Genomic DNA, 19,281 nt, shown 5'->3' with positions numbered 1-19,281 from the left:
ATATGGGTATCAAATGAAAGGTGTTAGTGAGTATTTTAAAAGGGAGTGGGCCTTAGTTCTACAGGTAGACGCCTTTTCGAGATATCGCCATAAAGGTGGACCAGGGGGACTCTAGCATTTGTTTGTACGATATGGATATCAAATGAAAGGTGTTAATGAGTGTTTTAAAATGGCGTGGGCCTTAGTTCTATAGGTGGACGCCTTTTCGAGATATCGCCATAAAGGTGGACCAGGAGTGACTCTAGAATTTGTTTGTACGATATGGGTATCAAATGAAAGGTGTTAATGAGTATTTTAAAAGGGAGTGGGCCTTAGTGCTATGGGTGGACGCCATTTCGAGATATCGCCATAAAGGTGGACCAGGGGTGACTTTAGAATTTGTTTGTACGATATGGGTATCAAATGAAAGGTGTTAATGAATATTTTAAATGGGAGTGGGCCTTAGTTCTATAAGTGGACGCCTTTTCGAGATATCGCCATAAAGGTGGACCAGGGGGACTCTAGCATTTGTTTGTACGATATGGATATCAAATGAAAGGTATTAATGAGTATTTTAAAATGGCGTGGGCCTTAGTTCTATAGGTGGACGCCTTTTCGAGATATCGCCATAAAGGTGGACCAGGAGTGACTCTAGAATTTGTTTGTACGATACGGGTATCAAACGAAAGGTGTTAATGAGTATTTTAAAACTGAGTGGCACTTAGTTCTATGGGTGGACGCCTTTTCGAGATATCGTTCCAAAGGTGGACCAGGGTTGACTCTAGAATTTGTTTGTACGATATGGGTATCAAATGAAAGGGGTTAATGAGTATTTTAAAAGGGAGTGGGCCTTAGTTCTATAGGTGGACGCCTTTTCCAGATATCGCCATAAAGGTGGACCAGGGGTGACTCTATAATGTGTTTGTAAGATATGGGTATCAAATTAAAGGTATTAATGAAGGTTTGAAAAGGGAGTGGTGGCAGTTGTATATGTGAAAGCGTTTTCGAGATATCGACCAAAATGTGGACCAGGGTGACCCAGAACATCATCTGTCGGGTACCGCTAATTTATTTATATATGTAATACCACGAACAGTATTCCTTCCAAGATTCCAAGAGCTTTTTATTCCGCCCTGCAGAACTTTTTCATTTTCTTCTACTTAATATGGTAGGTGTCACACCCATTTTACAAAGTTTTTTTCTAAAGTTATATTTTGCGTCAATAGACCAATCCAATTACCATGTTTCATCCCTTTTTTCGTATTTGGTATATAATTATGGCATTTTTTTAATTTTTTGTAATTTTCGATATCGAAAAAGTGGGCGTGGTCATAGTCGGATTTCGAGCATTTTTTGCACCAATACAAAGTGAGTTCAGATAAGTACGTGAACTGAGTTTAGAAAAGATATATTGATTTTTGCTCAAGTTATCGTGTTAACGGCCGAGCGGAAGGACAGGCGGTCGACTGTGTATAAAAACTGGGCGTGACTTCAACGGATTTCGCTCTTTTTCACAGAGAACAGTTATCGTCCTAGAATCTAAGCGTCTACCAAATTTCACAAGGATCGGTAAATTTTTGTTCGACTTAAAAAAAAAAAAATAAATGTAAGGCGCGATAACCTCCGAAGAGATCTAAGGCCGAGCTTCTCTTCCAATTTGCGTCGTGCTCCTCTTGATTTTTCCCTACAAATTGGCCGGACGGGACCTACATGTTTTATGACGACTCCGAACGGCATCTGCAAGGCAGATGAGTTTTCACTGAGAGCTTTTCATGGCAGAAATACAATCGGAGCGCTTGCCAGACACTGCCTTTTGTTCGACTTATGGCATTAAAATTATCCTAGAAAAATTAAATGAAAAAGGGCGAAGGCACGTCCATTTTGAAATTTTCTTTTATTTTTGTATTTTGTTGCACTATATCATTACTGGAGTTGAATGTTGGCATAATTTAGTTATATACTGTAAAGATATTAACTTTTCTTTTAAAATTTGACTTAAAATTTTTTTTTTAAAAAGTGGGCGTGGTCGTTCTCCGATTTTGCTAATTTTTTTTAAGCATACATATAATAATAAGAGTAACGTTACTGCCAAATTTCATCATGTTATCTTCAACGACTGCCAAATTACGGCTTGAAAAACTTCTAAATTACCTTCTTTTAAAAGTGGGCGGTGCCACGCCCATTGTCAAAAATTTTACTAATTTTCTACTCAGTGTCATAACTCAACTCACCTACCGAGTTTCATCGCTTTATCCGTCTTTTGTAATGAATTATAGCACTTTTTCAATTTTTCGAAATTTTCGATATCAAAAAAGTGGGCGTGGTTATAGTCCGATATCGTTCATTTTAAATAGCGATCGGAGATGAGTGCCCAGGAACCTACATACCAAATTTTGTTAAGATACCCTAAAACGTTACTCAAGTTATCTTGTTAACGGACGGACGGACGGACGGACATGGCTCAATCAAATTTTTTTTCGATACTGATGATTTTGATATATGGAAGTCTATATCTATCTCGATTCCTTTATACCTGTACAACCAACCATTATTCAATCAAAGTTAATATACTCTGTGAGCTCTGCTCAACTGAATATAAAAATATATACTCCAAAAAAAATTTTAATATGGGCCACCCACATTTAGAAGAAGAAAAGTTGGAAGTTTAACTAGCCGTAAATCAAAATGCGTTAAAAATATTACATTGAAATTTGGCAGAAAGAAATTATAAAGACTTTTCTTAAAGGTCTAGCCTTAACAAAGTTTGAAATAACTTTATGGTATTTAACTACATTTACTGATATTCTACCTCCGTAGTGTTATGGTTGAGCTAAGAAGAAAACTTGAACAAATTTTGGAAATGGGCGTGAGCCACCCCCTTTTTCTGTTATACTCATTCCAAAATAATTTTAATGCCATACGTCGAACATTTCTTTCATAGCTACAACTGTCTGCGCTGATAAACTGCATTTTTACCCGCTCAAGTTCATTAGTGGTAGCCTCGGTATCCTTTTTGCTGTTGTACCTGTCATTTCTTGTATAATGAGCAGCAAGACAAGAACGCGCTACAATGAGGTGTTTTACGAAATTCATCGACTGGCCTGTAACCATAATGTAAACCTTAATCCGGATATTATTATTAACGATTTCGAAAAAGTTTTAATATCGGTTACCAAATTATATTGTCACGGATATTAGCATCACTAAGCTATACCATCACTAAAGCGATGCTAAGGCATGCTAAGCGATATTTACGTCAATAATCAAATCATGTATACACATATATAAGGCAGCCGAAAGATGTCACACACAGATGCATTTACTTATACGCCTATATGTGCGCGAGAGACTGTAAACTACAAACATTCACATCAATAATTCAATCATTATGTATCTACATAAACGAATAAATAATTGCGTCTACATATATGTACCATGTACGTATACGAGCAGCGGAGAGTCAATGCACTAACACATGCATATATCTGAGAAGGTTGAGAGCTACTGGACTAGTAGATTCTGGAAGCGCCTAAAAGATGTATAAAATTGTGCAATTTTAGTTATAGCTGAGAAGTTTGAGAGCTCATGGACAATGCTAGTAGATTCTAGAAAAATGCGAACGAGAAAACCAAAGAGTATAAAAGGCGACAGATGTAGAGGCGCTGTAATTCAGTTTGAGTTGAGCTATCAATCAGTTTGATTAAGCACGCGATCTGGCGGCCAATATTAGAGTTTCATTTGAGTTATCAATCAGTTCGGTTATTAAGCCAGCGAGTAGCAAAGTATAAGTGTTATTGTGAAGTACTTTAATAAAGGCCATTTCTCCATTGTTCAATATTGGAGTTATTTATTCAACAGTTTAGTGATTCGAACTTAGCGGAGGATTGCAAATAAGAGGATTTGCAAGTAAATTCGTTACAATATTTTCCTAGTACAGCCAATAAAGGATGTTTCTTGCATTTCGGGCAGATCATGTGGCGTAAGATTCAAAATCAGGAACTTGCCTTGATATATGGCACAGACGAATACTTCTCCTTACAACTGCGTATGTTAAAAAGTTTAGCATTTTTGAATCTAGATGATATATCAGAATATTACAATGAACTCAAGCCACACATGGATAATGACTGCTCGGAAATTTTAAAACGGTTCAAAAAGAACTATTTTACAGGAATTTCAAGAAAACGACAATCATCTGGAGTAAACGCAACAAGTAACCTAAGCTCTCCACCTACATTTTGGTCAATATCTAGTGGAAACACGGCACAGAAGACTACAAATAATAATAAATTTGTGTATTTAATTTGAAATTAATGAATTTAATTTGAAAAAATTCAACATGCCAGTAATGTCCATGTATGTATGAATATACAATAGGGCGGGTCGATTTAAAAATCGATCATTGCTCTGTGAAAATCGTATTCCAGGGATCAAAATAAGAAACTTTGCCGAAGGAACCATACCTCTATAACGAATTCTGATGTCCCACCTTTGGGTCGAACTTTTGGGTAGGGGCAATTTCAATTCTACCTGCTGTGTCTTGTGGTGGCTTAAAAAAACAACACAAGCAATTTTACGATCTGCAATTGTGTCACAGTGATACCTTCATTTTTTAAAACGGTTGAATAAAAAACCCACACAACTATGTTTACGACATGCAAGTGCATCACGGTGATGCCTTGGTTTTAAAAGGGGGTTGTAAAAACGCTAATTTCTAATAATTTTTTTTAATTTCTTTTCTATTACTAAGTTAAATTCATTTTTTCATTTACATATGTTCTGACTAAATAAATTTCTAAAGAGAAAAATAAACTCCAAAAAGAAAAAAACATAGGCATTTCAAAGTGGGATTTTTCAAAATTTGCCCCTACGACCCAAAGGGGTGGGGGGGGCATCAGAATTCATTTTAGAGGTATGGTTCCTTCGGCAAAGTTTCTTATTTTGATCCCTAGAATATGATTTTCACAGAGCAATGGGCGATTTTTTTGCCTCCCCACAAATCGACCCGGCCTAATATACAACCATAATAAGAAAACACTGCCTTAAAATTTTATTTTTGGAGTTTTGCTTTAAGTATACCAGTTTCGACATTTTTCAGCCATTTGCGGTCATTATTCTTTTTTCGATATTTTTTAATTCGATAAAAAAAGTTTTCTGTATAATGCGCTTTTTAACGATTCGGCCTTTTGTGTTTTGACAATTGTTTTTTTCGACATATCGTACAGATCCCATTGGGTATGTAATCTGCGGTTCACCCAAGCTTAGACTTTCTTACTTGTTAATATTAATTTAACAAACTAAAATGAAACATGCACTTTTATTGGTGTTCAACTAATATTTTGAATAGAATAAAATAAAATATTCATCTGCGCATGCGCGAAAGCGCAGCCCACATTTTTGGTCCATTCAGTAATTTATTATGATCACGTAGTTATGACATCTAGTATAATTGATAACAACAAATAGTAATCTAACAAACTTTGCTTATATAATTAAGTAATATTATGTGATTGCTATATACCGATATGTGTATATTGTTGTACATATATTTTATAAACGTGCCTAATGAAATCAAATCAAGTCATTTAATATTCCATTTTTTTTATTTATGTACATATACATTTCGTGTTTTTATTTCCATCATTGTCGATAGAGGGATCGTCGACTACGTATTCAGACTTACTTTAAATAAGTACTTTCCTATTTTATCATTGTGATGTAAATTTATTGTATTTAAAAACTATGTTGTAAAATAATAATTATTAATCATATTTTTGTCTGTTCTGCTTGCTTACAGTTTAGCTCTTTGGATTTTCACACGCCACAATGGCGACTCGATCCCTGCGCATTAGAAGACACCGCACCGGAAATGGAGGATCCCGTGCGACTGTTTCATGGGCGCGTGCGCATTGTTTGGGAGCATGGACATCACGCGCTACATTCCAAATTAATGGTTACCGCTTTGGGTAAAGGTGAACAGTGTCGCAGTGAAAATAAGCATCAATGTTTAAAAATTGGGTAAACCTTTAGATTAAAACGCAAGCATGCTGATGTATTCTTTAATATCCCCCTCTTTTACTCTTCTACTTTAGCGATGAACCGATTTTATGCATTTCCAAAGAACTCGTTTGTGATGGCATACGTCATTGTCCCATTAGTAATGAATACGATAGTGATGAGGATTATGAAATGTGTTGGAGGCGTCGTCGCTTTGGTGAGCCTATCCCACCCGCAATGGAAACGGATATTTTTGAACATTTTGCTTTAGAAGTTTTTCGTAATTTATTTGCATTTGATGTGCCGAGCTATGGTGAGACGACGACTGTGGGAGGTAGTGCTTTGGATCCTACAGCAATGGTAGATGATGTTAATGGCAGTAATGGTGTGGTAAATAGTACGACATTACGTAAAATGTATACTAAACATATGGATCCAAAAATGATTGATGAAGGAAAAGTTGGAAATAGTAACGGTACTGCCATTGAGCAAGCCGACAACACTACTGGGAGCTTTTTTGGTCATCATCGTCGTAATTCAACACGTTCGGGTCTCAACTCAGATCTGTCGAAATATGGTCCATGGGGTTATCTTATGTTGGGCATGTTGCTTTGTGGCGGCGCTCTGTTAATTTGTGGACTATGGGGTAGGTTTTTGTAATGATTTATGTTAGTATATCATCAGAGAACATATACTTAATGAGAAGGCGTGTTTGCTAGACTCAAAAAAATTGGAATCTAGCAAAAACACCTTCTCGTTAAGTATATGTTCTCTGATATCATGTAGTGCTCTTACTTACAATCGATTATTCGACTAATGGACTAGTCGAGTAGCAACTGTTGCATTGATTGAAAATCGACTAGCTGCTAATCGATTTTAACAAAGGCAACAATAACTCCACAACGTTCTTATGAATACCATAACTCAAAAATTACAACTTAAAAATTTCAAAAAGAAAAAAACACAAAAAGTCCTAATAGTCGGATCTCTCATTAGTCGCTTGCAAATAACTACTCATTTGGCGAAAACCAATTATTTTACCAAACAACTTGTCTTAGTCAAATAATCTGCGATTAAACCAATATCAGGAGCTCTAATTTCTTCCTTATCCCGCATTTAGTTGCTTAATTAATTGTAATTTTTCATTATTTTTTTTTACTCAATTCATTCATCACATCAAATTAACCAATATTTTTTACACGCTACATTCTAATTTATCCACACACGATACTCTCTTCCTTCTACCTGAATCATTCCTCCAACCAATGCAAATGGAATTTCCTAAATTTGTAAATGACATCTGCCGAAACCCAATTCACATTCCGCATAATCCACAAACCATTAAAATTATAATCCACTTAATATAATCCACAAAATATAATCCATGAAATACAATCTCAAAATTTAATCCACTAAATGCAATCCACAAATCCACAAAATACAATTTTCGAAAAAATTACTTCAACTCAATATTCCCAATACGCTTTGTATGCATTTAACATCCGCATATTGTATGTGGAATATGAACGTAACTGCATTCCACATTATGTAAATTGCATACTCACATTTTTTAATTTCTACGATGTATATATTGATTTCATATATGTAAATTCTTTTTTACTTCCACATAAAAATAATCCGACAAACTTGCACAAAATAAAAAAAAAACGCTCAACCTATTAACCCCTCCACACGCATCACAATCCCATTCAACTTGTAAATTAATTTTACCATCTGCTCCTTGAATTTCTCACCTTCCTTCCTTCTTCCAGTTTGCTGTTGTCGCTTAAGCTATCACATTCAATCCATCCGTTCACTTTCAGCTTCAGCTTCCCAACATGCGGCTAACAATGAACGCGAAGCAACAATACAAGTCAGTGGTGCTGGTTCGGGTAATGATCTGCAATCGACAAATGTACAACCACCAAATTATGAAGAGCTTGATCCCCCACCTGCATATTCAGTACTTTTCCCCAATCAAAAAGCAGCGTCTAGCACAACTTTAAGTTCATTGGGTGCAGCAGCACTAATGCCACCAACAATTGCTGTTGTTGCTGTAAGTGCGCCTAATGGCACTGCAGTAATGAGTCCTGTAGTAGCAGCAGCATCAGCATCTTCAACATCAGTAACAGTACCAGCAACACCGCCAACAACAACAATGGCAGCGGCGGCAGCAGCAGCAGCGGCAGCCGCTTCATCTATAAGTCGTTTGAATATGGAAAATGTAGCGTGCAGTTCACATCAAGCTCACTGATAGCTTAAAGCTTTAGTGTGGACGTGTTATAAGATTTGCAAGGCGACGTCGCTCTAATTATATAAATATATAGCGTAGAGAAGAAGTTTTTCTAATTTTTTGAAAAAACGACTGACTTTTTAAATACGATTTAAGGTAAATAATATTAATGAGCTGCTTAATTAAGCTAGATTTTCTACAATTTTTTCGCATACTATCTAATTCTATTTCTTACTAATTTTACATATAACTTTTACTTTAAGCTTTCTGTGTATGTATGCGTGATTGACGACAGGATTGATCAATTTAACCTGAAAGTATTAATATAAATTATTTTGAAAATAAATATTCCCTTAATTAGAACCGGTGAAAGGCTTTCAAGAACGCAGAGCGTATTTGCTTTCAAAGCTCTTCGAACAGAAACTCCCTTTAAGCTTCAAAACCAAAAAAAAAAAAAGGTCAACACTAATTTTTACTCTGGTATGGTAATTTGTATATGAGGTGGCAGAAAAAATTGCTGAATACGTGGAAAGCGTTAAAAAGCTCCAACAACATAGAAAACATGGTTTATTAGCTGCACAGACAAAAGTGCTAAAAGCATTCAAAAGTGTACTAGATTTTAAGAGATTTTCTACTATAAAGCTATTTAAACAGAAATCCTCTAAAAGCTTCAAAAGCAGAAAAAAGGCCAAATGCAATTTTGTACTCTGATAATGTAATTTTATTATGCGGTGCAAATGCTGAATGCTGAAAGCCGAGGAAAGAGCTTAAAAGCTGCAATAGCTAATAAAAGCTTTAGCGTTAAGTTACTTCGGTAAAAATTCTATTTATGAATTAGAAAAGAGCACAGTGCTGAAAGCTTTTAAACCTTCCAGTTGCAAAATTAGTTTGACAACGAAAAACTTGAAAGCTACATATTGCCACTAAAGCTTACACATCATCAGTGCTAAAAAGTTTTTAAAAGTTTCCATGAGTGTGGAAAATAGTATTTTAAATATGCGGGGTGTAAACTTATGAAAAAGAGGACATTCCCTAAAATCTGTCAAAGATTTGAAAGCTCAATCGCATATTTTTGTACTCAAACTAGTTTTCTTTACACGAGCGCAAGAAAAACAAAGGAAGTAATTCTATTTAGTATGAATTAAGCTAGAACAGTTAAGAATGCAGAAAATACTCAGAGATTCTAATTCATGATTTCAAATCTATTTTCTAAAAAAAAAAAATCAAAAAAATTACAATGGCAATTTAGAAAGCAACATACAAAAGCTTGTATATGAGCATTTTTTGAAAGACCAAGATACTTTGAATCCTTGAGCACTGCTTGAGGTTGTTCAGAAAAGTTTCCGTATGTATTTATCAAAAGCTTTTCATGAAGGGGCATTGAGAAAGTTTTGCTGTGATGCATCAACAGCTTTTTAACCACATTTCACAGCTTTTTTCTTGTTTTGATAATATTTATTAATATTAGTGGCACTTTAGTACAAAGTGCAATAATTTGCTCTTCTAGTATGTTCTTTAGAGCTTCAACAATGCTGAAAGCTTTTTAAAGCTCAAATTGGCTATTTTGAATTTATTTCTTACACTTGGATAAACAAAACTGAAATCGGAACTTGCAAAAATTGAGATCAAAAATATTTTTTTTATTTAAATTTCATGATTGTGCTTTTCCATGAAAGCCAAAAATATTTTTAGACATCAAAGACGTTAAAATGTTCTTAAATTAGGTCCTGTAATTATTTCTATATGTTTTTATATATATTTGGACTTATTGGAATTGTTTAATTTTATAGGGAGAGCTTTTTTTTTTTTGGTTGAAAGCATTTAGAAATAAAAACCTTTTGAAAAGTAAAGTAAAAGCCTTTTGAAAGTAGAAATAGAGTAAAAGCTTTTGGACTATAGATTCCTTTTTTCTGATATTATTTGGTTATATCACTGTAAGTGAAAATAACGAAAAACGATTTTTTTAAGCTTTAGCGAAAGCTTTCAAGCGCCTAGTACTCTTAATAACATCAAGGTGATTATATCTTGTGACCACGACTATGTGAATAGTTCTCAGCTACATTATTTATTTGAATTTTTGACAAATTTCTTAAAATAAACATTCAAAAAAAATATCTATCTTAAATTTTTTTTTTTGTAAGTTTATTTATTTACATATATTTGAACTTTAAATTTTTTTTATCCGTCCTTATGGCTTTTAAAGTCTCTCAGAAAGCTTTGCGTGTGAGTTTAGTAATTGTATTTTTCGCAAAACAAATTACAGTTGAAAGAAATTGTTTGCAAAAAACCTGAATTAATTATATAAAGCAAAAACAAAAATGACACCAACAACAACAACCCAAATGTTTACTAGGCAAATAAGTGTTTGTATGTATGTAATAATATAAAGTGCAATTTAATGTAAAATAATTTTTTCTTTTGTCTAGAAAATGCTGAAATGCATAAAAATTTTAGTTAACAAAAAAAAAAAAAAAAAAAAAAAACAAAAAGAAAAGAAAAAAAATTACTACTTAAAATTATAAATTAATATTAGTTTATTCTAATGTGATATAAGTTAGTGGTTCGATAGTTAAAGCTTATAGTGAAAAAAGAAACATAAATAATTATTTAAATTTATATAAGGAAAAGTAATTAATTTGTACTAAAACGAAAATTGAAAAAGAGAGATAATGACGAAAATAACCCTTAATATTTTAAATAAAAATTGAAAAAATTGTAATTGTATGTGTTTTACAAATGTTAAAAGAACAGCCAATGGGTGAGTATATTCTTGTTGTAAGTATGCTAAGCTCTCAAGTCATAGGCACAGTGTTGGCTAGAGTATTAGGCATCCTGTAATTTGCTTGTTAATACTCAGTAACTGAAGAGAGCTCATAGGCCGCGGGTGCTGATGGATTACTTGCTGAGCTATTCAGATACGGCGACGAAGCGTTGATAAGGCGCATGCATCAGCTTCTTTGCAAAATATAGTCGGACGAGTGCACGCCCGACGATTGGAATCTAAGTGTTCTTTGCCTAGTCCATAAGAAATGGGATACTGCAAACTGTGCCAACTATCTCGTAATCAATCTCCTTAATATCGCATTTAAGATCTGGTCAAAGGTATTGCGCGAAAGATTGAAGCCTACCGTGAATGTATTGATTGGAACTTATCAGTGCAGCTGCATACATGGTTAATCTGCGTCGACGAGATTTTTAACAATGCACCAAATCGCTAACAAAAAAAAAACCGGGAAAAAAGTATTAATATATATCAAATCTTAGTCCATTTTATAGCCGCCTCCAAGAGCACGGAAAGGAGATGCCTATGTATATGTCGCTATGTCTGAATTTGGTTCCGCGCAAAACTTATACGGCTGTGCAAAGTGACGTTGAGCAACACCAACAGCTCATTCAGAATTGCAAAAAACGCCTCCGAGTCGTGCCAAACGAAGCGAGCTTTCAGACAGGGTGACCCCCTATCGTGCGATTTCTTTAATTTAATGGTGGAGAACTTCTGCTTACTCCAAACTGAGGAACGTGTTTGATGGTGAATGAGGACAAATCCAAGTACCTGCTGTCATCAAGCAAAAAGACAGCCCATGTGGCAATTACGTCACTTTTGGCAGCCATAATTAGGAAATAGTAAGGGAGTTGATTTCTTCGGGAACTAGTATTTGCCTCTGTGATACAAAATGCATTGGTAGCATGAGTTGACGTGAGAAGAATTATAGAAAATACACAATTTATATTTGAAAGTATTTTGTATATGCATGATTTGGAGTTGATACGCTGCAAAAACTTGTGTAACTACTCTCTAAAAAGGGTTACTGCAGATCGATCTCTTTTTACAGTCACTACCAACTCTGGCTGCCAACACTCTGGTTTTCGCCTGGAGTCTCCGGGGTTTAGGTGGCTTCTCGGGTCTCCTAGTTTCGAACGTCAATCTCCGGGTCTAAAAGTGTGATCGTCAAAACTTAATACTTGCACCTACATTGAAGCTTAACGTAGGCAATTTGAAGTAAAATGTGAGATTTTGGAACCTTAACATAATATTACAGATCGAAGTTTGAGGTTTTTATTACTTTGCACTCGATTTTGGCAGGGACATTATGACATCAATAGTAGAGAACAGAAAATTTTTTAACTCAGAGACAAACTCTAATTTAATATAAATAATGTAACGAATTTACTTGCAAATCCTCTTATTTGCAATCCTCTGCTAAGTTCGAATCACTAAACCGTTGAATAAATAACTCCAATATTGAATAATGGAAAAATGGCCTTTATTAAAGTACTTCACAATACCACTTATACTTTGCTACTCGCTGGCTTAATAACCAAACTGATTGATAACTCAAATGAAACTGAATTACTTCTTACTCGCCTGCCCCGCTTTTATAGTTTACGCTGCATACTTCTAGGCTCTTCGATTTCCAGAAGTTACTAGTTAGTTTCGGCTACAAAATCGCCAGCCACAACTACGTGCACAAATTATTGCTCTCTCTTGTGACAACTCAGATAAGATATATGCATGTGTTAGTGCATTGACTCTCCGCTGCTCGTATACGTACATGGTACATATATGTAGACGCAATTATTTATTCGTTTATGTAGATACATAATGATTGAATTATTTATGTGAATGTTTGTAGTTTACAGTCTCTCGCACATACATAGGCGTATAAGTAAATGCATCTGTGTGTGACATCTTTCGGCTGCCTTATATACGTGTATACATGATTTGATTATTGACGTAAATACTGCTTATCGTGGCCTTGGCATCGCCTTAGTGATGGTATAACTTAGTGATGGTAATATCCGTGACAATAATATGCTAGGCTGGCGGCCACCGTGGTGTGATGGTAGCGTGCTCCGCCTACCACACCGTATGCACTGGGTTTGCACCCCGGGCAAAGCAACATCAAAATTTTAGAAATAAGGTTTTTCAATTAGAAGAAAATTTTTGTAAGCGGGGTCGCCCCTCGGCAGTGTTTGGCAAGCGATCCGAGTGTATTTGTGCCATGAAAAGCTCTCAGTGAAAACTCATCTGCCTTGCAGATGCCGTTCGGAGTCGGCATAAAACATGTAGGTGCCGTTCGGCCACTTTGCAGGGAAAATCAAGAGGAGCACGACGCAAATTGGAAAAGAAGCTTGGCCTTAGATCTCTTCGGAGGTTATCGCGCCTTACATTTATTTTATTTAATATGCTAGTTATTAGAATCGACGCTGTTAAGACAAAAGTTGTAACAGTATGGCGATATTTGATATAAAGACTTCAAACGGGAGAAATCAAATTACGAAACGTACTGGTTCCGCTGCCTGTGGAAGAATATTCTTCAAAAAATAGTTAACTTCTCTGTCAAATTTTTATTATAAAAATAAGCTATTATATAAACTAAACTTGCAGACGCAGTCGATTATACTACAAAGAAGAACCGTTTGGTAGAAAAACAACCCTAAATAATACTCAAAGCTAACAAATTATCTTTTGGGCATCAAGAAGTTTATACCTATTCATATTATACGTTGACCCAGTAATCAGGCGCGAATCCCATTAAGACCCTTGTTGGGCTATAAAAATGGAGTGTTCTTAGTTAAAGACTATGTGTCATGAAACCGTAACCCCCCTGAATCATAAATGGTGAGTGACAGCTGAAGTCACTACTCGAAACCCGATCATTAATTCAGGTTGCAAAAGTACTTACCTATTCAAAAAGAAAGGCCCGTTTTCAAAGACAATGACAACATTGTTCTTGCACACTCACATACATTTTTTACTTATGTAGGGAAGCACATTGAAGCGAGACATAACATTATTTCCAGTGATTTTTAAAACTATCTTTCTCGCGATATTAGAAAAAATTACTTCCAAGGAGGAAAATAAAACATTTACCATTCCTAATGAAACAGTCTAATGTACATACCTAAATACATACTCGCTTACACGCGCATATATTTTTTTAGCACTTCCTTCAACCGGCACTTGTTGAACTATTGCGTCTTGTGAATTTTAAAGGCTTGTTATTAAAATAACATACACTGAAACTTCTTATATAATTTTTATTAAGTTTATTTGATAATAATTATTTCATATTTTTTTAACAAACTAACTTTTAATTTATTCAATTCCCGGGAAATTTAGTTATCACTTCGCGATTGAACTCACGTGTTTAAGGCTCGGCGTCGAACTTGCAACTGCGGAAAGCCGGAGTCATTGGTGCCGTATGTCGTATCGCTGTATCCGTATCCCTAACGTAATCAGCTGTTTATCGTTACGACGGTAAACCAAAAACCAATTGGTTGGCTACGTTACGGTTACGACCTTAGCGGCACCAATAATCGATTGCATTGATTCTCATAAGGTTGGTCGAATCAGCTGTTAAAAGGTTACCGATACGGTTACCGATAAAGCACCAATGTCTCCAGCTGAAACCAGCATCTCGAATATTGAGCGGCTTCATTGCGCATTTTGTTTAGGTTGCCGAATTCGAGGTGCCATAATCGGTAAATCTCCTATAATATATGATAATATAATTTGGTTGAGTTTTATATTGCATACTTTTAGGCAAAAATCAGTATTATCACAGTGTTCGGACCACAGCTACCACTTTTGGTGCATTTGGCATTTTGTTCGCTCGTCTCATTTTTTTCAATTATGGGACGTTCAAGTAAGTGGCCAAGAATTTGATACACCACGCTGCCCAACAAGTGTTCGGACCACAGCTACCACTTTTGGTGCATTTGGGCATTTTGTCCGCTCGTCTAATTTTTTTCAATTATGGGACGATTAAGTAAGTGGCCAAGAATTTGGTACACCACGCTGCCACAAATTTTACACACTTTCTCAAACCGAAATATAATTTTCAGTTTACTTCAATAGATTTTTTAACACAAATATCGCTTAATCATAAATGTAGCAGAATAATGGCATTCCATCCAGCAGATAATTTGGCAAAACATTAAAAATAAAAGTGGTGGATATTGTCATTAGTGCCGTATGTCGTATCGCTGTAGTCGTATCCCTAACGTAATCAGCTGTTTATCGTTACGACGGTAAACCAAAAACCAATTGGTTGGCGACGATACGGTTACGACCTTAGCGGCACCAATAATCGATTGCGTTGATTCTCATAAGGTTGGTCGAATCAGCTGTTATAAGGTTACCGATACGGTTACCGATAAAGCACCAATGTCTGCAGCTTTAGACTGTTTCATTAGGAATGATAAATATTTTATTCTCCTCCTTGGAAGTAATTTTTTCTAATATCGCAAGAAAGATAGTTTTCAAAATCATTGGAAATAATGTTATGTCTCGCTTCAATGCGGGTCCCTTCGTATATACTTGTCAGTATATTATTATTATTATTCCATTCTCCATTAGGAGCTTAAGGATTCAACAAAACTTTTCCAATTATCCCTATTTCGTGCTATTTGCCTTAATTCGTTAAACGATTTGCCAGTTTCCTGAAGAACCGTTATCCTCCAAGTCATCTTTGGTCGGCCCCTGCATCGTGTCCCTTGAGGATTCGAGGTAAAGGCAGCATGTGCAACATCATCGTGTGGCTTTCGTAATGTGTGGCCTATCTAGCCAAATTTACGCTTCCGTATTTGAATATGTACACTGGTTTTCTTGGTCAGCCTCCATAACTCTTCGTTCGATATCGTTCTAGGCCACCGTATCTGCTTTATATTTCTCAAGCAGCGGTTAATGAAGGACTGTAGCTTGGCTTTAGTTTCAGCAATTACGAGCCAAGTTTCCGAGCCGTACAACAAAATAAACCTCTCACATGCGTTACAATTTTTTATTTTTGTTTCAGTTCCAAGGTTGTTAGCGCGTCATACACCACGAAGTCTGGCAAAAGCCCCGGGCTTTTTGGATTCGAGCATTTATATATCTTTTTGCACCACCATCTAGTATACCTTCAGTATATAAAATAGCTCAAATGCTGTTAAAAAGTGTTTTAGTGTAAATTTAGAAAATAATGTGGTTAAACGTGTTCTTTTAAAATAAAATATTATCCAAGCAATAGTGCAGTCAATTTATTCAAGATAGCGATGTATGGAAGTGTGTATGTACAATGTTGTACAAAACAAATTTATAGAAAATTTATAATAGTCATTGACTTTGAAAACGGGTCTTTCTTTCCTTTTAATGCGTAAGTACTTCTGTAACCTGAATAAATGATCGAGCTTCGAGTAGTGATTTCAGCTACCACTCCCTATATATGATTCATAGCGGTGAGTAACGGTTTCTACGGTCTACATATAACTGAATATGATAAACTTGTTGATTCCTAAAAGATAATTTATTAGTTTCGAGTATTATTTAGAGTTGTTTTTGTACTGAACTTCTTTGTAGCATGATCCACTTCGACTGCAAGCTTGTTTTGGTTAACATCTTATTTTTATAACAAAAATCGGGCAAAGATGGCCACTAGTTTTTTAAAAAAGTTCTCTCACAGGCAGATGTATCAGTTCGTTTAGTTATTTCATTTTCCCCGTTTGAAATCTCTATTTTAAAGACAATCATATTATGGTGACTCTTGTCTTATTATCTTATATCATACCTAAGGCTCTGTCACTGAGTAAAAGCTTTTGCTCTTCTTGATCTCATAATGTCCCTACTAAAATCAAGTGCAAATGTATGGAATAATTCAAATTTCGGACGGTAATCTTAACTATATAATTAGCCACCCGGATCAACGTTGTTATGGCAGCCGTTGGTGGTGAGGTTTTACACATTTAACTTCAAAAAGCCTACGTTAAACTTCATTATAGGTGCAGCTTTAAGGTTTTGAACGATGACGTCTCTAGAACCTGAACATTGACGTCTGAAACCTGGAGACCGGAGAAGCCACCCTAAAACCCATAGAGAATAGACTTCCACCGAGAACCGGATGGTTGACAGCCCTAGTTGTGTGTCACTATAGAGCTATTGTATCCGAAAAGAGATCAATTCCCGGCAGCAGTATTTAAGAAATAGGTACACAATTTTAATCAGGGATCAACATACCACCATACAAATACAAAATACATACGAATTTTGCATTATTATATGGGTTTTCGCATAGCAAATCAGCTTACTAATGGATTTTGTATCACGGATTTCGCTGAAATTCAGACAACATTTTCTTAGTAGGTAGGTGAAGTGGCTGCGACCCTGGTCGCCCAAGTAGCTATTTAAGGCTGTTTTTATGCCATGTAAATCGTCTAAAAACCTACGGAATGTTACTGTCAATGTATTACAACCAGCTAGGGTTGTTGATAAAATTAAGAATATTCGGGATTGCTATCACAGATAAACCTCTGAGGTCTTCTTGAAACGGGGTTCCAAGGAACCTAAGTCTGGCTCTAGCTAGAGCCGGGCATTTACGCTAAAAGCGTTCTACTGTTTTTCTGGCATTTGGATCTTTGCAGCTTCTGCAGTAGTCGTTATACGGAATGCCCATTTTTTCCGCATGCGTACCCACTGCCCAATGACCGGTGCAGACTGCTATCAGTTTGGGGTGTTTGCCCTGGATTTGTTCAGAAGACTTCTCGTCCTCTTTCCATCATAGTTTGGCCAAAAGGATTTTGATATTGCACAGGTGGTGATGTTATTCCACTTTGTTTGTGCTTTCTTCAAGTAGAAGCTTTGGATATTATGACTACTTCGACAATGGGTATTTCCTCGTTCATCTTCGATGAGCCCCTGCGTGCCAGCTCGTCAGCCTTCTCGTTACCATCTATCCCCCTATGACCCGGGACCTAGATAACGTATAGCTCTAGATTGGTGGATAACTGGGATATGAGTAGCTTACAAGCCCACACTAATTTTGAGTTAATGTGTGGCGAGGAAAGCGCTTTTATCGCTGCTTGGCTATCCGACAGGATGCAAACTTTACCACCTAATTTCAAGCCCTCCACTGATTTACAGGCTTCCCATATCGCGAGGATTTCTGCTTGAAACACGCTGCAGTGCGATGGGAGTCTGAATAAAGCAGACAAATCTAGGTACTCAGTGTAGACTCCGGCCCCCACTCCCGATTCCATCTGGGAGCCGTCAGTGTAGATTTGGATGTCGTCGACCCTTATGCCCGGGTTTCCTTCCACTCGCTCCTGCTTGGAATGGCGGTATTACAACCGTACTCAAACTTCAGTTTGCGAGGGTAGTAATCTGTCTCGGTACATGTACCATCCGGAAGTTTCTTTAGGATACTACTATGCCCTTGCTGAGTATCCTTCCAATACCCAGACTCCCTGAGTCTCAGTGCTCTTTGTGACGATGTACAACGTATATGCAAGTCGATCGGTAGCAGGAGCAAAATGGGATCTAAAGCAGCTGTAGGGCAAGTGCGTACGGCCCCTATGGCACCAACACACGCAGTGCGCTGGACATTTTGCAGGCTGGTGAGATTGTAGCTCTTACTTAGAGCTTCCCACTAGACTATGGAATCATAGGTAAGCACCGGTCGCACCACCGCCTCGTACATCCAAAGCACCATGCTTGGCTTGAGTCCTTATTTCTTACCAAACATTGATTTGCAGGAATAGAAGGCGATGCAGGCCTTCCGTACCCGCTCTTCGATGGGTACTTTCCAATTCAACTTACAGTCAATTGTTAGTCCCAGATACTACTTTTTCTTACCCTACCAAAAATATTTCTGTAATATTTTTGAAATTAATATTTTGGCAAAGTAAGGTATGACGAAATTTTGAAAAAGGTAAGGTGCAGATTTGTTTTTTTTTTATACTTTTTGACAGAAAGCATATTTTTATGTTATGTTTGTGATTTTAATAAAGAGGTCACAGTATGTATAAGCGCACATTAACGACTATTCAGCTTTGCATACTTACTGGCGCCAAGTGTCGTTCAATATACAGTGCTCGATAGAATAAAAAACCTCCCAGGTTAGGTTGTACTGGCCGGTCCATGAGGAGTACACATAGACCGAATGATTCCGTAGTGTTACCAAAAGTGTTTTTTAACGTCAAAACTTAGGAGCCCTATCAAAAAACAGGAGCTGTGTAAAACAACTACGCCCTCTTGTCTAGAAGCTTTCTAGGACTTACTGCTCCAAGATCTGACAGCTGTATCACTCAATATTGTT

The 19,281-nt window shown here is 36.4% G+C and overlaps 1 protein-coding gene across 7 annotated transcripts in view; it reads left to right on the top strand.

Annotated features, from left to right (window-relative positions):
* Positions 1 to 10,917, top strand: part of LOC137245182 (uncharacterized) — a 118,088-nt gene extending 107,171 nt beyond the window's left edge. For 5 of the 7 annotated variants that reach the window (XM_067775434.1, XM_067775433.1, XM_067775431.1 and 2 more), the window contains 3 exons: positions 5,777 to 5,997; positions 6,072 to 6,622; positions 7,749 to 10,917. In XM_067775434.1, coding sequence (XP_067631535.1) covers positions 5,777 to 5,997; positions 6,072 to 6,622; positions 7,749 to 8,230 — 1,254 coding nt within the window. In that variant the 3' untranslated portion in view covers positions 8,231 to 10,917. The remainder of the gene's footprint in view (positions 1 to 5,776; positions 5,998 to 6,071; positions 6,623 to 7,748) is intronic. The other 2 variants (XM_067775436.1, XM_067775435.1) reach the window with 2 other exon arrangements.
* The last annotated feature ends 8,364 nt before the right edge of the window (positions 10,918 to 19,281 follow it).

This window comes from Eurosta solidaginis, chromosome 3 (genome assembly GCF_040869045.1).
Source record: "Eurosta solidaginis isolate ZX-2024a chromosome 3, ASM4086904v1, whole genome shotgun sequence".
In the NCBI taxonomy this organism is placed as follows: domain Eukaryota; kingdom Metazoa; phylum Arthropoda; class Insecta; order Diptera; family Tephritidae; genus Eurosta; species Eurosta solidaginis.
This window is presented reverse-complemented; position numbering and strand designations above follow the sequence as displayed.